The 18,126-nt window shown below is 42.1% G+C and overlaps 1 protein-coding gene across 8 annotated transcripts in view; it reads right to left on the bottom strand.

The window, feature by feature from the left end:
• Positions 1-18,126, bottom strand: part of PTPRT (protein tyrosine phosphatase receptor type T) — a 467,492-nt gene that overhangs the window by 267,395 nt on the left and 181,971 nt on the right. For all 8 annotated transcript variants that reach the window (XM_064674278.1, XM_064674284.1, XM_064674277.1 and 5 more), the window contains exons 3-5: positions 11,920-12,191; positions 5,995-6,076; positions 2,738-2,853 (exon numbers count right to left, since the gene is read on the bottom strand). In XM_064674278.1, the coding sequence (XP_064530348.1) occupies positions 2,738-2,853; positions 5,995-6,076; positions 11,920-12,191 (470 nt within the window). The remainder of the gene's footprint in view (positions 1-2,737; positions 2,854-5,994; positions 6,077-11,919; positions 12,192-18,126) is intronic.

Consider the following 18,126-nt stretch of genomic DNA (forward strand, 5'->3'; position numbering starts at 1 on the left):
TTAGGAAGACAGGCAGATGATGCATTTATTTATGCGTCCGTGTTTCATTCGGTCTCTGCCGTGCTTGATGTCGCGCAGACCTTCGTGTTCGCGCTGAGAGGAGGGATTTTATGCAGGCACAGTTTTTCAGGAGAAGGCTGACACCAACACCCTGGAGAAATGCACAGGGTCCTGAATGTTCTCACACATATGAGGGTGGGGAGGCCCTGGCACAGGTTGCCCAGAGAAGCTGTGGCTGCCCCATCCCTGGGAGTGTCCAAGGCCAGGCTGGATGGGGCTTGGAGCAACCTGGGCTGGTGGAAGGTGTCCCTGCCATTTGGGATGATCTCTAAGACCTCTTCCAAACCCAGACCATTCTATGATTCTATGATATATTTAAGTTTTCACTTCTGTTTAATTTTTGAAACATTTTTGGGCATTTGATGTGTTCCAGGGATATGAAGATGGTGAAGGGTCTAGAGGGAAAACCACAGTCAGAGGAGACTGAGGTCAGACCTCATCAGGGTCTGCAGCTTCCTCCCAAGGACAGCTCCCATCTCTGCTCCCTGTGAGCAGTGACAGCACCCAGGGAATGGCTGGAGCTGTGCCAGGGAAGGTTTAGGTTGGATCTCAGGGAAAGGTTCTTCCCCCAGAGGGTGGTTGGGCACTGACCAGGCTCCCCAGGGCAGTGGGCACGGCCCCAAGGCTGCCAGAGCTCCAGGAGGGTTTGGACAACACTCTGAGGGACAGGGTGGGATTGTTGGGGTGTCTGTGCAGGGCCAGGAGCTGCACTGGATGATCCTTGTGGGTGTCTTCCAGCTCAGGATATTCTGTGACTCTGTGATTAATGACTCCAAAGGCTGGAGAGTGACAGCTCTGACTGTGCAATTCCACACAGTGTAATTAGAGGCCCAGCTTGGATATGAAAACACAACAACTGAAGGCTTTGTGTACACCTGGGAAAACGCTACAAATGAACAGATTCTACAAACTTGGCATTTTCAGATGTAAAACTTTGATTCTGGACCAATTTAAATAAATTGGTTGGATGAGCAGACACCCTCATATGTCCAATATTCCTCAATAAACCTCTCTACCAATGCCAGACTACACTTTTCCAACTGGAAAAGGGACAGATGAAGAATTAGCTAGGAATAGTTCCCCACAGCATAAATATGTCAACTTGCTCATTGGTCTAGTTTATTGGGAATTTCAAAGGAAAGCACACTGCTGTTCTGCTGGTTTCCAGTAATGAGGTTTTGGGGATGTTTCCAAGGTTATTTTCATTAAATGTTTCAGTTTTCGAGAATGGAAAACAGGTTTCCATTAACAACAATAACGATTTCTTTCCAAAACTCTGCTTCTCAAAGGGAAAGATTTATACTCTTCCAGGTCAGAACTGTTTTTACACACATCTAATCATAACTGAGGAAAGATTTCACTGAAAGAACTAAAAAAAAAAAATAAAAAAAGATGAAGAATAAGCCAAAAATGTGACTCCATGAATGCTAGAAGTACACAACAGGTAAAGAAATTTCAGCTAAAAATGTGATTTTTAGTAGAACATCTGTGATGAGAGCACAGTTACTGACTGTAATATCATTTTTTCATAATGCCAACTACATTTCCCACCAACCTAAGCCTTTTCCCCTGTACTGATTTTAATTTTTGTGATTAGGTAAACCAATTCCTCTATTTAAACTAAATTTGAAAATGCTATTTTTAAAATTTATTAAAATGTCTGAAGTCAATTATAAGTTTTGACAAAATCTGTTAATTATTTAACTGCAAAGGCCCTTCCTCTCTGCCTCAGATGTTACAAACAGGGAGTGATCAGACCCTCAGTCACATCTGCCCAAGCTGAGAATAAAACCTGTTAACTGGCTTAAGTGTTCTGAAAGTTTCTGTTGGCCCAACACACAGCCAGAGAATCCTCTTGACTTGTTTGCCATATGAAGCATTTAAGAATTCAACTATTTTATAAACTTCTGGAATGGTAATGCTGGGAGTCCCCATATCAGAGCACTTCCAAGGGCAGGGGAAACAATTTTGTCCTTCACTGGGTAACACACACTCCCCGTGCTGATGGATGTTCAGGTTGGTGTCTGTTCCATCTCTAATTCTGAAAATGGATTCTCAAGGGTGTTACTGCACCCACATGAAGAGCAGAACCCAGACTCCCAAGTCCAACCAGTAGGTTGAAAATAAGACACCCAGAGGGGGAATGTTTTGGTCTCTTAGTGAGTAACTAAAATAATCTGCTGTTAACACAGCCAAGGGAAACTGGGAGCAAGAAACACAGTGGGTACAAACTCGGTTTGCCTGTTTTCACTATGCAGGTAAGTCATCCCAGACCTTAAAGCAGGTTTTCCTCTTACCATATTGTCACTGACTCCAGGCTAAGAACCTTTCTGCAGGGTGAGAGGAAAGCTGATTGCATAACAAGAAGGGAAGAGCTCTTCGACTTGTTCTGTCTCCTCTGCTTTATGACTGAGTGTTTACAGGTACATGGGCATTTGTTTGAAACCAGAATTTTGCTGTCCTGGCCATTTTTTCCATTTTCTGTATCATGACTCTGCACTTTGTCACCTTAAACTCTCACCTAGAAATTATTTAAGGCAGTTCTCAAAGGGTCTCAATGGAAAGATGTTGCCCCGCACCCCAGTCTTCCTCTACCTATTCATTTTACTTGCAAAAAACAATCAAATCAAACCAAACCAAAGAGGAAAAAACACTCCAAAAGAGGTCATTACTTTACCTGGAGCCAGAGCTTGTCGTGCTGGGACCATTTCCCCCCAGCAATGCACTGGAACGTCGCGTTCTGTCCCACGTTCACCTCCACGTTCTGGAGCCGCAGGAAATGAGGGGCTTTTCCTGACAAAAGAGGCAAAGTATTGCAAGGGTAGAGCAAGGCAGTGACTGTGTTACACCACCCCAGAGGGAAACACTCAGCAAGGCATCAGGGCTGTCCTTGACAAGGTGTTTTTGCAAAATCAATCTGTCCTTCAGTGTTTAACTACTCCCTGCAGAGAGAGGTGGGTGATGGATCTGAGGGAGGATGGCCTGAGGGATCTTAAGAGAGCCCTGGCACATCTAAAAAACACAGATTTGGATCAAATCACAAGTTCATGGTCATTGGCACGATTTCTTATTGCTTGCTATAAAGAGTGATTGAGTCATTTCTTTTCTTCAGAAAGCTGTGTTTCTAAAAAGGTCAAAGAAAAATCAAATGCTTCGGTGCTTGTCAAGCGTGACTGACCCAAACCGCATTTTCACAGGGGTCTTTCATCCTTTTTATTTTATTGACTATCAAATACGTCCTAGACCTTTAGAATAATGCATCATTAATATCAAATCAGATATGAAATGAAATATTCATATAACTGACAGCACTGTGTCACTGGTTTAGCTGAAGATCACTGATATCAGTGTTTTGCCGTTACTAAATTCAGCATTAGTTCAAAATTAAACCAGTGGTATTAAAATGCAGACATGCAATTTGTTCACAAAGGACCTAGATCAGAGGATTATCTTTTTGACTAAATACCAGACTCAGTTACATCTCTAATTGAAATTACAAAATCATAAACAAGATTACAGCAGTGAGTCTGACACCTTTAAGCGACCATAGTTCTTGCCAGGCTTCAGAAGGTTTGTGCACCACTGGAAAACTTTCAGTAGGACACACTGAATAGCCTTGCAAGCCTATAAAGGTCAGAGGCTTTCAACTTCATCTTTACATTTTTTAGTATGATTAGACACTGATGAAATCCATGATTTCAGAGGATATTCCAACCTGTCTCCTTCTGCTGCAGTCAAAGAGCTTGAAAAAAAATGTGGCCATCTGTGGCTGTGCATGAGGCTTGACATACAAATGTTTGTGTACTGCAGACACATGAACAGAGAACACACATCTATACATCATGTCAAATATTTTTATCTACCTCTGTGTCCCCTTCACCACACACTCAGTTTGCTGACAGCTCCTGAAGGACAGTGACTCTCTACCATCCTGCTTGCTCAGCATCAGGAATATGCATCAAGGTTTACTGGGAAACTACCTCTGAGTGACAGTCAGAGTGTTCTACAGGGTGTTCTCAGGCCAAATTTAGGAATTTCTGCCTGCAGTCTGCAGTGGGCAGCTCTAAGGCAGCTCTAAATACAAGGGTGCAGTCACACCAATCCCAAAATCCTGGTCCTGAGGTCTGCCCAGCCTCTGGAGCATATCCTGTGATGGCAGGGGCTCATGCACAGAGCCAACGAGCTTTTAGTGTAGTGACAATGGATACTCCAGTGCACCCCTTCACAGGACAAATGGGGGGGAAGGCAACAGCAATATATTTATTTTTGCCCATTACTGTGTCATTAGGGGCATTTCCCTGTTTTTGCTGATACCTTGGTTTGGGGGCTGTACTGTCACCTGGGAAGGTAAAGCAGAGATGAAGAAATAAGAGCAATGATTTCAGTAACCTCCAGGGTCACAGGGAGCTTCGTGGTCCCCGTGTTTGGTTTTATAACAACTGTAAAACGAGCCTGAGGGGCAAAGCCTGTACAAGGGAATGGGTGACATTTACCCTGGTGACTGTCACTGCTGAACAACTAAAGCAACACTGGGAATACAACAGGAGAAGCATTTACAGGGACTGCAGAGAACTTGCAGCTTGTAATGACCTCTGTGTGCTGCAGGCTGCAAATCAAATAAAAAAAACAAACAAAACAACCCTGTTTGAATAATTTTGGTGTTGACTCTGCAAAAAAAGCCCTTATTTTTGAAGAAGGACCTGAATATACTTGGAGAAATGGATTATTCAAAATCAGTTTACTTAATGAAGTGTAACACAGCATCCTGCCTAACTTTTTAAAATCCCCTCATTTTCTTGTTGAGGCTTTGCCCCATGGTTTGTTCAGTGCCTCTCTCCCAGCAAAGGGACCAGCCATCACCCAGCAGGCTGTGAAGGCACACAGACCATTTGGGGATTTGCCTGGATGCTGCCAGTTATCAGCAACATCTGGTTAATACAGACTGTAAGTATTTCTTAATGAAGTAAATGCACCCAAAAGCCTGAGCAGCGAGCACATGGTAAATACAAATATAATTTACTTAAACAGCAATTAACCACCCTGCAGTTATCAGAAATGTCCTGTTAAACTTGAGCAGAACCATGTTTGTCACATTGAATGGCAGCTGTTCTTTGACATTCTGATTGCAGGAAAACCAGTGATTTCACTCCATCAACATGGTTTTTTTTTTCTGAGCAGCTGTCACTGGTTTACTGAAACCATGAGCCAGAGAGGGGCTGTAAATAAAACATCTTTACAATGAACTGCATATTATATACATAATATAGGCAAAGTCCTCAAGCCACACTGTAGGTGCATAAAGAAACCAAACAAGTTCAGAGTCAAAGACAGGGGCTCAAGACTTCTTTGAATGTAACAAATAACTAAATAAATTTAAAGTTATTGTTGAAGCTGCAATAGAAAAAACACAGCACCAACATTTATGAACAACTTAATGAACCTGCATTAGTTTCTACTCCTGTGCAAGTCCCCTCTCTGAATAAGATTTATTTTAATATCTTTACAGGGGGTGCTGAGTGGGTTTAACATTTGTTGAGAGAGACTGACCTTTGGGACAGGAAACACTGCCAAGGAAACACTGAAACAGCCTGGTGGTTCTTTTCTTAAGTCAACCACACAGGTCATTATGAGAACCTTTTTTTTCAGATTGTTTTCTACAGCAATGTGATTCAAAAATAATAAAACCACCAGTTTTATGTGTTCATAACAAGACAGGAAGAGAGAATTCCACAGAAGTCCTGGCTCTAGCTGGAGACTGAGAGACTTTTGCACAGCTGGCATAGTGGGGTAATTATGCAAGTCTGAGTGTCTTTAGGGCTCTTGGAGGGGACATAAGACATTTTAGTGCTGACCCAGTGGAGTAAATCACTCCTTCAGACTGCAAAGCCTGGCATATAACACATCAATAGAGTCAGAAAAACAAGGAGTGCTCACTGCATGGATGGGCGAGAACTCTGACTTCATCCACTGCAATGTACCCGGGGTGTCCCTTCAGAGACACCGACTCAAAGATCACCTGAAACACAAAAGAAAGGAAAAAAGTTCTTAAAAAGAACACCTACATTAGTCATTTCACCACATTCTGCTCTTATTCCAGTGTCTGAGTCATTGAAGGCATTTAATCACTAATAACAAAGGGATAATACCAGGGCAGTTCAGTCTGTACATACAATGCAAATCTGTTTGGTGTGGGAAACAAAAATTTAGAGCAACACTCATTAGGATTAGAGATAACTGTGTGTGTCTCTGATTTGGAAAAGCAAAAGGTACCCTGTGTATACACACACCTATATTCACTTTAAGCACCGGTCCAAGAACATTAGTGAATAATCACTTGACATCTTGCTCTTGGAAAATTGGAGAAAGCTGTACATGAATAGAATTCTCTTACTGAATCAGTAACTGTGCCTGGATTCTCTGGGGGAAAATCCTGATTGGACATGCAGGCCCTTGCAGGATTAGAAAGCAAATTATGAGCAAAGGATGACACTGGATTCCAGTTACTGGACTGAAATAAGATTCTCCCAGATAAGTTGTTTCTGCCTTTCCCTGGATTGAATATCATGATCTGAGAAGGAATATTCTTAAAAACCACATTAATGTAGCATTTCACTACATTAATGGTACACTAACTAGCATTTTTTTTACTATTTACATATCTGGATAATGAAGGCATTCCACTAATTTGGGTCTGAAAAGACAGATATTCAATCACAGATGAACAAAAATATCATTCCGCCCTATGGGTTTGTGATTTTTACCTGGAAAGCTGCCCTGAAGTATCCTGTTACTAAAAATATACAGGAGTGCAGGGGAAAAGACAACAAAACAACCAAGCTAAAAAACTGATAAAGAGATCATTAAAACTAATTTAACTGCTGACCTCCTCCAGGGAGGCAGTGGAGGGGAAGGTGCTGATCTCACTCTGGTGACCAGTGACAGGACACAGGGAAATGGAACAAAGCTGAGTCAGGGCAAGGTCAGGCTGGACATCAGGAAAAGAGCTCTGGGAGGGAGGTCTGACCCTGGAACAGGCTCCCCAGGGAAGTGGTCACGACACCAAGCCTGTCAGAGCTCATGGAGCATCTGAAGGACACTCTCAGGTTGGGTTTTTGGTAGCCCTGCAAGGAGCAGGGAGTTGGGCTCCATGGTCCTTATGGATCCCTTCCAATTTGAATCATGCTATGACTCTGCAAGGAATGGGAAGCTTAGAAATGTCAAACTGCAACAGAAAAAAGAAAATTGCAGGCTGATTATCACTCAAATTAGTGATTCTCTTCCCCAAGGAATGAAGTGCTCTCCTCTACTATGTTAAAAACCTGAATGGGTGGAGATGTAATGGGTTCTGTCCCTGCATTTGAAAGGGATATCCCCAGTTTCATTCCATCCTACTGAAGCAATGTTCACACTGTACTGAACTGCTCATTTTTGCACTAGTATAAGGTTTTCAAGGGCAGAGTTAATTAACACATTCAGCTGGCACAGCTACTGCCATTACAGCAGTGTTCTAGTGCAGCTCCTTGTTCCAGAGGAGAAAGGATTTCAGTAATTTGTAACTTCCAAAATTCACTACCAGAACACAAAGTTATCTATTTAAAACCAGTTTTCAACACTTATTTTAATTTTAAATAAAAGATGGCATTTCCAGCCTGTCACTGTTCAGCTGCTTCTTCATCTCCTTAATCAGAAGATTTAATACAGTAAGAGGTTCAGCTGCTGAAATGCTGCTCACTGCAAGCCCTGGCTCTGAATTTAGACCACTATGTCCTTCCTAAGTGCAGAACTGCTGTTACTAATTTCCAGAGCATAATTCCTACTCGTGTTTTCATGACTAAGATCTGCTCCCCTGATTCAAAACACAGCCAGATGTGAGATCTCCTCAAATACATTCATGTTAAAAAAAAACCAACAAAAAACCAGAACATGATAAAAACAGGTAGAACACAAAAATGAACTGGCAAAGCTACAAAGCAAGAAAAGTTCAAGTGTTAACAAGCTGTAGAAACAAAGTTCTGCTCCAGAGGAGACTGGACAACAAGGAGACTGGTTGTCCAAGGAGTGCTGGGAAGCAGCAAGTCTCTGGAAGATATAATCTATCAACAAGTGTTTTGTGTTATCAAGGTCCTTGATAGGCTTTTTAGGGACCATATAAAATAACAGTGTGAAACAGGAGCCCTTAGTATGGGAATCATAATTACTTTAGAAATTAAATGTCATTCCTGATAAAAATTACACTCACTGGGAAGGTCACACAAGGCACTGCTGCAAATCCCTTCAGGCTTGAATTAAAGGGCAACATTAGAGCTACAAAATCTTATTCTAGTTTTGCATTTGTGAGAAGCCAAAAGCCACAATAAACTGATTTTCAACTTCCTGCAAGAACTTGGGAAGAAAACTACTCCAAGGCATTGGCATCAGCTATCAGTGTGTGGCAAGAGTAGGCACTGATACACAGAGAATTGTCTTTGGTTAATTCCAAATATGTACAGGGTCTTTAATACAGCACAATGTAATTTAATCCAGTAACAACAGTCAGCCTCTAAAAAAATCCATGTACACTGGTGCAAAATCCACTGAGGAGAGGATTGCTCTGAACTCAACCAATATTGGGTGACTGTTTTATTCTCTGTTCTGTGTCACACTCAGATATTCTTTTTATTTCCCAGTTCAAACTTCCACACTCTTGTTTTTTTCTATGTTTTGCAGCATCTCTATCAAAGTGAGAAGGCTGGAAGCATCCAGGCATTCCTAAAAACAGGGAACTGAGACCCAGCATGAGGAAAAGGCAGGAATAAATGCTTAGGGGGCCCATTTCTGCAAATCTCACACTGAGTATCGCTCATGTCCTTTTAAATTCAGTTGGAAATGCAGCAGAATGGTTGAGAAAGACGTTCAACAACGCCTTGCACTTAAGGAACTTCTCAGAAATTAATAAAGATGACAAAATACCAAGCTTCACTCTTAAAAAAACATCCTTAAATGCTCCTGAGAACTGCAAATACAAACCCATTTCATGTTTCCTCACCAATAAACAGCCCCACATTTCAGGGCAGTGATTTACCCACAATGTCTGTGTTAGCAGCTCATCTGGTGTGGTACAACAGTTTTCTCCAGGCCTGGATCAATAACACTCCTTGCTATACATCACAAAAACACCTTCCTGCCAGGCTCTAGTGCTGCCCTTGGTGCATTCTGGGACTGAGTTCATCCTCGTGGTGAGCAGTAATTCAAGATTACAAGTATTACCTTTCTCCACGAACTATTAACGGCTTTTTTTCGTTCCACTAAAACCATTTGCAGGCTGGGAATCCAAGTGCAAGTAACTCTAGGGCAGGCATGATAAATCTCCACCAGCCCTACATTTCTGTCTCAGCAGAGTGCTTCTTGCAGCCAGATGACTCCTGTGACCCTTGCAAAGAACTGCCAGACCTACAACGTGACCTCTGGCAAATGGCTTGGATAAGTTTTCCATCAGTCACATCTCCAAGGCTCCAAGTACTCATGGAAGCCCCAGAGCCAGGGCAGAGAGCTCCAGGTTTGTTTTTTTCTCACAATTCAGGATGGTGAGGTTTCTGTGCATTAAGAGTATAATCCACATTTTGCCTGAGGCACACTTCAATATTCAGGATAAATGCTGGTTTTTCCCACGTTAGCCAGTGCTTTCAAAACACAGAACATGCTCTCAGGCCTCTTGCAGACAAAGAGTTCTCCAGGACTGCAATTTTCATTTGAGGCTGACAGATAAATGGCAAATGTGAGGGGGGGGGGGGGGGGGCCCTGGCACAGGTTGCCCAGAGAAGCTGTGGCTGCCCCATCCCTGGAAGTGTCCAAGGCCAGGTTGGATGGGGCTCTGAGCAACCTGGGACAGTGGAAGGTGTCCCTGCCCTGGCAGGGGGTGGAATGGGATGAGCTTTGAGGTCCCTTCCAACGCAAACCATCCTGGGATTTTATTAAATAACACTCCACTGGCACATCCCAGACCCTGAGAGTGAAATGAAACACTCCTCAGGCAGCAACACAGCCAAGCTTTTGTTGTCCTGCCACCTCTGGACTCCTTTAGCAAGAACTGTTACTTCAGGCTGCCAAATACGGATAATTTTTCCTCTTTGTTTTTGCAAGCTTAAAGTTCTCTTTTTTCTTTATTTTTATATTTTTTTAAACCTTGATTAAACGTAGAAGCTCACAGGACTGCAGACCATCAACAAGACAGTTTATAAAATCAGGGACTGAAGACAGATCAGTCTCCTAGACCCCCAGAATAGTGGGACAGATCTCACATTGTAAAAGCCACTCTTAAGGAATAATAATATAAGTATAAATAGAAGGAAACATCGCTCTGACTCACCAAAAAGTAAAAAAGAAGCCCCTTGTATTTTCCAGGAAGGAGCTACTCCTGGGCAGTTACTGCTGCCTTCCAAACTGTTCATTTTCGTGCTGCAGTGGAAAATTCTTGTTTGATTTAAAGGATTTTTTTTAACCCAGGAAAAGCAAACTTGACCTGCAAAAGGACTTGTAAAAGACCTAAGTGAGGCTCAGGAAGCCCACTATTGATATATCTGAGAGCAGGATGCCTCTCAGTGCCAGATCAGACTGGCTTTTCCAGGTTTTTCAAGCACTGATTACACGGGTGAAAGATCATTCCTGTCATCTCTGGGGAGCAGCTCCGAGGAAGCAAATCCTGGTGCAGGAGCAGGTTCCTGTTAATTCAGCTGGAGCAGAAGCACTTCAGGGTGAGCCTTCAGAAAGGGGACAAGCTGTGCCCTGCCCTTAAAACACCACTCTGCACACATCTGCATCTCTTCATCCCTTCCTCCCATGGATCCTGCCCATATCCACAACTCTTTCAGAACATTAAAGCCCTTCTGCTTCAGCTCAGATTTTACAGACCTCCTACCCAGTTATTAGAAGCAAAAAAAAAAAAAGAGGCTTTTCTACCTGCTGCTTTCTACCCACAGACTATTTGCTGCCTTTTCATAGTTTGTTCTGTCTTAATTCCCACCTCACTCATGCCTTTTATTAGTATCGTATGTACATCAAATTTCCTGCAAGGTTTAGGATGCAATTACCTGCCAGGGTTTTTTTCTTTTGTGTGTCTTGAACATAAAACAACACAAAAATACTCCTTTAACACTTAACAAGAAATATGTGAGTCCACTGTGTCCAAATTTATCTAACTAAAATTAAAACAATGGCTGCAAAGTTGCCACATGAAGTTAGAAGTGGGCAACTAACAAGCAGATGTAAAATTAATATAACCAGAAAACCAATTTATTCATTGCATTCCTCTACTTCATGCTTGGTTCAAAAATAAAATTTTAACAGAATAAATAAAACTAGGTTACAAGAAATGCTAAAAAGAAGAGGAACTGAGGATCTGGTGAAGAACATACTTATGTTGATACCACGGTACAAGATTTTATTAGTAGCTTATTATGCTACCCCCTCATATGGACACAGGAAAAGTCCAGATGTAAAGCTGAGTGAAGAAATATTACTTCTTATGGAACCAACCAAGGGCCAAAAATAGTTCAGGCAAATTTATGCAAAGTACAGTTACACATCTAGAAACTCAGTTGTATTTACAATTACACAGGGCCATGGAAAGTGCCAGTACAAGTTGGTTTATGTGCCCATTCTATCATGAACAAGGGGCTTTTAACTTGTTAATAATCTGACTCTCATCCATCACCTCTGTGACCTGAAAACAACTAAAGAGAAAGGGTGAAGTGGGAAGAAACATGTCAAGATATAACCACCACACATGAATTTATCTGGATGGGAAGAAGCCGAGAGTCGATTTACAAAACACCTCTTGCTAACAACAAAGCAAAGGGAGAGAAAACCACCACAGACACATACCTGATAAAAATGTGGCCAGAAGGTGCTGATGGCCAGCTCTGCCTTCACCCACCCCTCCGTCACGACTCCCGAGACGTTCCAGATGGGATTGCCCTGGGGGCCCCCGTTCACCTTCACGTAGACGTTGAGGGAGCCGGGGCTGGACCGGTCCCTGCTGGACAGGTAATAGTGGAAGTCGATGCAGTGGGTGTCGTTCTCCTTCAGGGTGGGCAGCAGCAGGTGGGCTTTCTGCCCTGATGCTCGCCCAGAGCTGTTCACCATCATGAAGGAGCCTACGGGGGGAGAGCCAAAAGAGGAGAGAAAGTGGGTTTGCTTGGCTTTTTCAGTGTGAACAGCTCCGGTTTTACACTCGGCGATTCCCTCAGAAGCCACAAACCACAGCATTCATCCGAAGAACTCAAACCAGCTATTTGATGCACGTTGTTAGGTAGCAGAATGAAAGGATATTAAAATTGCAGGGTATGTACACTGGTGGATTCGGGGCCAACTAGAATCACTTTAGTTGGGTAACTTAAAAATCAAAATCAAAGTACCGTTTTAGCTTGTGTTATTTTAGCACCTTGTGATAAAAGTCACTCCAAAGAAAAGCCCATTCCCACTTCAAGCAGCAACAAGGTTCTCCTACTGCATACAGCCCCTGAAAGGCATATTTAATACAAGGTAACAAGTGACAGGATAAGAGGAAATGGCCTCAAGTTGTACCAGAGGAGATTTAGATTGGATATTAGATAAAATTTCTTCATGGAAAGGGTTGTAAAGCACTGGAATGGACTGTCCAAGGAAGTGGTGGAGTCCCACCTCTGGAAGTGTTCAAAAAATGTGCAGATATGACACTCGAGCACATGGTTTAGTGGTGAACATGGAGGTGGTTACTGGGACTTGATGATCTTTAAAAGTCTTTTCCAGATTTAACAATTCTGTGATTTAATACTAAAACTACGACAACAGACAAAATTCTCAGCTGATATTTGCCCACGTGCCCCTGCCCACTTCATGCCAATCTACGCCTGTGAACCCTGGCTCTTGAAAGTTCTGAAGGCTGTGCTGAGAAAAGCCCAATTTTGAGAGCCCAGACGAACGAGGCTTGTTGGCAGAAGAGCAAAATCTCCACTTGTAATAATGCAACAGGCCAATTATTCTTGTAGGAGGGAAGGCAGGCTGAATTTAGGGAGGGGAATATATAGTAAGGCAATTTATGAGTTTGTTCACCTGGAATCTTGCATCATATTAACCACGGCACTCGATGTTGAACTCACATTCTGATTCATCAGGCAGTTATTTTATAGCACATCGTGCCTCGACTCATCTCCTCACAGATGCATCAAGGTGACAAATGTTGGCAATAAGGCAGAACATTATCAGAGTTATTTGATTCAATTCTGTTTAAAGGATCTCCTTTATGTGGGCACAGACACTCACACTCAGAAAAAGATGGAGAAAACACTGAGACACAGGGGCAGGGGGGGAATTCTGCGTGTCAGCAGCCAGGAATGAAAGTTTTTCATCAAGCACAGCCCTCTTGACACTCTCAGCTCTGATGCTGCTGCCAAGGCAATGCTACAAATGTACAGTGCTCAGAAGACTGAGCTTGAAAAGTCCTGTCTCACTTCTGACCTTCTGACTTCCCCTGTTCCCCATCCTAGCAGGGTGACCACACAACCATTTGGATCAATTCTGTGCAGTGAACAGTCACATGTTTGAAATTTAGAATAGAATGAGCAACTTTCTCTCACAAAAAAATGTATTTTTCCCCCGTGTTTATATGATATATATGCATTTTGTAAAGGACTGACAAGCACGGACGCAGAAGGAAGTCAATCTTTAAAAAAAAAAGAAAAAGAAGAAGAAAAAATCCTACACTCTAAAGACCTTGGAAAATTCGAGTACAATAAGCACAGCTGGGGAAGAGGCTCTACAAGAAACAGGAAAATTTATAGGCAAGATGGTCTCTGGCAATCCTGTCCTTCATTTTGATATGCTGAAAACCAAAATGGACCCAAATCAAGAAGTTCCAGGTTCACATTTTTTTGAGAAATGTAAGAGCTGAATCCAAACTTTTCAATTAGAGTTTCTCTCTAATAATCAGGATCCTGACAAATGTCCAAGGCTGGTGTAATTCTGCTACCAGTTAACCACAAAATCCTCTTCTTCAGCACATACCACATCCAGACTATTCCTAAAAATCTACCCAAATAAACTAAACCTTTGAGACACTGAAATTTGAGTTCTGTTTCTATGACCTGAGACAATAAATTATCAGAAAGCACAACTGCCAACGGGCTTGGAGAGGCAACAGGGTGGAAACCTGGAACAATTAGGTTTGGTAAAAGGCTGATTGTGACACTTCCTAAAGAGCTACTCAGAACCTGCACTGTGTCTAACATAATACAGTCCTGAGCAGCAAAGGGGGAGGGAAGTGTTTCAATGAGAGGAAAAGTTAGGGAGTGTTTCACTTTTACAGGTTCATATATAAAAATAACGAGCTTTCCTCCGGGAGAAAAAAAAAAAATCAGCTTTTATAAGAAGTTCCAAGCAATAATTACAATTTTATTTTTTTGCCACCCACAAAAAATGAATCACAATCTCTTAGCAGTGACAACAGCCTTTTGTGCAGCTGCTGACAATTCTGGGGAGAGTGGGGAGCCTGAATCCAGCACTGACAACACCAGCAAGTAAAGCACCCATGCACCAAAAAGCACTTAGTAAAATAATTAGTTACTAAAAAATAGCCTTACAAACAATTGTCACGGGCAAATTATTCACAGCTTCCTATTTATAGCATATGATTTTTTTAATGCAACACTTCTAGAGACACAGGAGGAAACAGTATAAGAAACATAACTGTCTCAAGGAAAGTCCTGATAAGAGGCATGATTTTATATGACAGTGGAAAAGATGAAAAATTTCCACTTACAGTACCATGTCTGTCACAGGAAAGTACTCACTTTGGATTTAAATGAGTTTGTCATCTACTGACTGTACCACAGGCCTTGTTTCTGCAGGGATTGGTGTGGCAGCTCCCACCACAAACCCTTCCCATGGCTGGTCCAGGCATGGCCCACACCAGAGGATCTCACAGAGCCACCTCCAGCCTGGCCATGCTGGGGAAGAAAACTCAGAGTTCCATCAGGACAGTCATTGCTGTTGGGTGCAAGGATATGAAGACCTAGAAAATTCAGCTGTGAATAAATTATACCCTGGAAATCGGCCTCCAAATACACACATTTTCATTTTTCTTGTCACAGAGTGAACCTGAGCAGGTATCCTGTCCTCTGGGACCTTCACAAAGTTGCTCTACATGCTCCAAGATCTACTATCCTATTAAAAGCATCCATGTCCAGTGGAGCTTGTCTGGGCAGGATCCACCACTTAGGGGCAGGTGAGAGATCATAAAAACAGTTCCCAACAGGAAAAAAATAAACCAAAACCAAATTAAACTGGCCTTTTAAAGACAAATGAGGTTTTCCTTATAATTTCCTTATTCCCTAATAAAAATTGACATATTGTGATTCAGAGCCTGACAACCTTCTTTAGGCTGAGCACAGAATTGAAGCTGATGGGACTTATTCCCAATTTATAGGCCTGTATGTGCAAATAAAGGAGATACAATCTGGCCTGGCACCAACAAATCACTTTTCACATTCTCCACTTATACAAAGAACTGGGGAATGAATTAATATGTCACAAAGGGAAATTATTGATCAACAGATGACTGAAAGCCTCCTAAATGTCTCCAGGCAAGAAGCTGAATAAAATAAAAGGTATCTTGGAGAAACTCTTATTTAAGAGCTTTGCATGTCCAGTTGGGAAAAATAGTAACGGAAGAAACAAAAATATCATTTAGCCTCACTGTTTTGTTTACTTCCATCCAGAAAAGTTCAAATGTCAAAGTCAACACTGAACTGAAAAAAATTAGTTTGGGGGGGGGGGGGGGGAAAGCTTCTCTACGCTGTGTAAGAGTTATTTTCTATGTTTATTGGATACAGAAGCATAAGCTCATTAAAACAAATTGAATATCGGGTCAATTAAACTTGGTGCTCCCGGATCAACAAGTCAGATTAATTAATATCTTGCTGGTTTTACCCTGAATAACTAAAAATGAAAGTGTTATGCCCAGCTCAGTCAGAAGGAAGGAGGACGGGAGGACGGTAAATAAATTCATTTTCAAAAACCCGCTCCAGCGGCAGCAACACAAAATGCCACTCTCTCCTAGTTATTAAACATACCACCGAAAACTGGGGGATTAAACCATGAAGTGCTCTCTAGCTGGCCATAAATTTCAATTTTTCCCCTGCTTGGTGCATAATGATGCCTTGATAAGCGTCCTATTATTGGTGCATCTGCAACACATCCCGTCTTTCTGGAGCCGAAGCGCTGCTCTGCAGCAGATGGTGGCCATTGTGTTTACACATCAGCACTTTATGATTGCGTTCCCTCACGTCTGCAGTAAAGAAGAAAGCTGTAATTGAGTTTTTAATGGCTTTGCACATTGTTCATTAACATTACATGAGTGTGTTCTGACAAACGACAGCTGAAGGAACGTCATCGCCCAGCAGACCTCGGCTGGGGCTGCTTCGCTGCTGTTTGAAAAGTGAAATTACAGCAACCAGCAAGGGCTGAATGTAAACTTGAAAAGAAGGCTGTCAAAATGCTCAACTGCAAAACCTTCAGAACCAGACCCAGGCACACAATGGTTTTTTTAAAGAGCAAACTCCCCCTCCCAACTAAAGAAATGGGTTTTCCATCAGGTGCACGAGCATGTTTTTAGACACAGTTTTGCTCGTTGCCAAAGAACAACCCTATCTCCAAGAAAATAAGTCTGACACCTGTCCTTGTTAAGGTAGAACAAAGCAACGTGGACTAATCTGCGTTGGAGGGGCCTCAGGTCAAGCCCCTGCTCAAAGCAGGGTCAGCTGTGAGCTTACCACTGATGGTAAATTCTTCCAAAGCTCCCAAGGAGACTGCCCATCCTCTCTGGAAAACCTGCTCCATTGCTTGACTGCCCTCAGAGTTTTTCTTTATAATCAGTCCAAAATCTCTCATTCCAGTTTTCCTTTGCCTCTCATCCTCCAGGCACCCACTGCAGTAAAGATTCCAAGGTGAATATTCCTGATCATCTCCTTGTAGGTAGCTATGGATTTGGGAGGTGGGATTTCCCTTTGCAGGGGTGCTTTGACTCTTTCTCAGTATTTCATCCCCAACAGACTAGGATTAGGGTCAGAGCCAGTTCACTGTCCTGGACACTGACCTGGGAGCCCTGAATCACAAATATTACTACAGAAGGACAGGTCAAAGCACAGCCCCCTCTGCCAGCCAGGTAACCTTTCCTGGTAAAGTTTCCACAGTTTGTTTTTGCACAACTTTTGGTAAAGCACATATTTATAATACTGTCAAGTCAATCTGGATGTCACAGAACAGATGTTGAGAACTATCTGTGCTAACTATGAAAAAAATATGTTTAAGGACAATATAAGAAAAAGTCCATCTACCTCAACACTTGCTTTCCAGCAGTGACCAAGTGGCCACTTTAAGCAGAACACAAGAATCTGGGCACTGTGAAGCAGAATTTACCATTTCAAGTTTCTGACAGTCAGCAATATCAAGATTTTTAAGGTCAAAGCTCCATCTATCCCTGTCATTGATTAGCTACACATTGATCTTCTTCCCAACATCTTTCTTGAGTCAGTCTGGAATAAGACTCTGTCAACAAGCTCTAGAGTTTAATTATACATTGTGCTGGATAAAATAAGTTAATATTTCTATGCACTTGCTTTAAGCTACTGTCACTTAATCTGCAGTTCTTTTTTTATGAAAATTTATGATTGCCTACCTGCTCCACACTTCCCACATTTTTATATCCCTGTTCATGTATAACAAGGGAACAAGGCTCAGAAATCTCTTTCCCTGACTGATGTACTACAGACATCGACATTTGTACAAACTCAGAATTAAACAAGGTGTCTCTCATAACCATATCCCTTTTCCAAGTATGAGGACAAAATCAGACCCATGGGTTTTATTTCTCAAATGTGAGTCATACTGAATTAATCTACTAGTGAAATAAAAAGAGTTTGATTCATAGATAAATATGAATATAAATGGCAAGTTGAGTTCAGTATCATTCATGAGCACAATTCATTCACCTGGGAAATTGTTGGATAACAGGGAAGTATTTTTTAAAGAGACAGTCTACTATTTGTAAAGAGC

This window comes from Pseudopipra pipra, chromosome 17 (assembly GCF_036250125.1).
Source record: "Pseudopipra pipra isolate bDixPip1 chromosome 17, bDixPip1.hap1, whole genome shotgun sequence".
Taxonomy (NCBI): Eukaryota; Metazoa; Chordata; class Aves; order Passeriformes; family Pipridae; genus Pseudopipra; species Pseudopipra pipra.